The following is a 1483-nucleotide window of genomic DNA, read 5'->3' on the forward strand; positions in this document are numbered from 1 at the left end:
GCGTCCGGCTCACCCGGAGCGGGGCCGGACCCCGCTGCAGGGGCGAGGACGGGGCTGCGGACAGCAGGGGCGCGTCGCGGCGGTGCCGGCCAGGTCGGGGACCGAACGGGAACCGAGCCGAGGGAGACGGGCAAACCCGAGACCCCCCCCGTCTCTGGGGGCGGCAGGCACGGAGCAGGGCYGTAGCAGCAGGACGTGCCGGTGCCCGGCGCTGCCCTCGTCCCCTCACTGTCCCTCTCTGCCCCGTTCAGGTCCCTGTCTCACCTTTCCCAACCCCCATGTCAGCAACTGCTCGGCCAAGCGGCACGCGGGGGAGGAGGAGTTCAGGATGCGCGTGAAGCCCCCGGGCCCAGTGGTAACGACCAGCGTTGTCCGAGGCTCGCCCGACTACGTCCGAGAGCCCAAGTACTACCCGCCGGGGCACCCGGCGCAGCGGCCCGCGGCCTGCCCGGCGGAGAAGGCCCTATCCTGCAGCGTGCTGAGCTTCCCTGAGGGCTCGTGCCCCGCGCTCGGCCGGGAGCACCAGGCGGGCTCGCTGCTGCACGGCGACCCGGCCGACCGGTGCCAGAGCTTGCACGGCGGCACCAAGGGCGAGGACTTGCTGGGCTGCGCCGGCGAGCCCCAGATCCTGGGGGGCAGCGCGGAGGAGAGCGCCGCCCRCGACCGGGCGCCCAAGACCTTCCCCAACGCGACGCTGGCCTCCGGCCGCTGCAACGTCGACAGCATCGTCGCCCTGCTGAGGAGCAAGTGCGGCAACGGGCACATCAACCTCCACCCCGTGGTGCAGCTCATCGACATCATGAAGGACCTCAACCGCCTCTCCGAGGACCTGAAGAGCAGCGGGGTCCACCTGGACTGCGGCACCCTGCGCGGCGGCGGCGGCGGCGGCGGCGGCGGCCACGAGGAGAGCCGCCTCCTGCCCGCCGACCGCGACCTCCAGTACAGCTTCTTCTCCTCGCCCTCCTTGGCCAACAGCATCCGCAGCCCCGAGGAGCGGGGCGTGCTCTGCAAGGCGGAGCCGCCGCGGCACGCGCGGCCCCGCGACGGCGAGGCCGAGCGCGGCGGGGCAAGCGCCCAGCAGCCGCCGGGCCACGGCGGTGGCGTGGTGGGCTCCAAAGCGCCCGCAGAAGAAGCCGGGTGCTCCCAGCCGGACTCCGGTGATTACTCCGACCTGGCCGAGGCGGATATCCTCAACGAACTGGCCTCCTTGGCCTGCCCCGGGACGCAGCTGCTGGAGTCGCAGGCGATGGAGGCGCAGCCCCAGTTGCTCCCAGCCCAAGAGCTGGATTCCCAGKCCCGGCTGCTGGATTCCCAGTCGCTTGAGTCCCAGCCCCAGCTGCTCGATTCGCAGAGCCTGGAGCCGCTGCCGGAGTCGCTGGAGCTGCAAAACCTGGAGCCGCTGGGGCTGCAGTCGCTGGAGCCGCTCTCCGAGTCGCTGGAGCTGCAGTCGCTGGAGCCGCTGTCCGAGTCGCTGGAGCTGCAG

At 72.6% G+C, this 1483-nt stretch overlaps 1 protein-coding gene across 1 annotated transcript in view; it reads left to right on the plus strand.

The window, feature by feature from the left end:
- Positions 1-67: 67 nt before the first annotated feature.
- AHDC1 (AT-hook DNA binding motif containing 1) overlaps positions 68-1483 on the plus strand; it is a gene marked incomplete at its 5' end in the record, with an annotated part of 6716 nt that continues 5300 nt past the window's right edge. Inside the window, one exon of the mRNA XM_085308347.1 lies at positions 68-1483. Coding sequence (XP_085164473.1) covers positions 68-1483 — 1416 coding nt within the window.

The sequence above is a fragment of the Rhea americana genome, unplaced genomic scaffold (assembly GCF_003343005.1).
Source record: "Rhea americana isolate MKP2758 unplaced genomic scaffold, rheAme1 scaffold_1041, whole genome shotgun sequence".
Classification (NCBI taxonomy): domain Eukaryota; kingdom Metazoa; phylum Chordata; class Aves; order Rheiformes; family Rheidae; genus Rhea; species Rhea americana.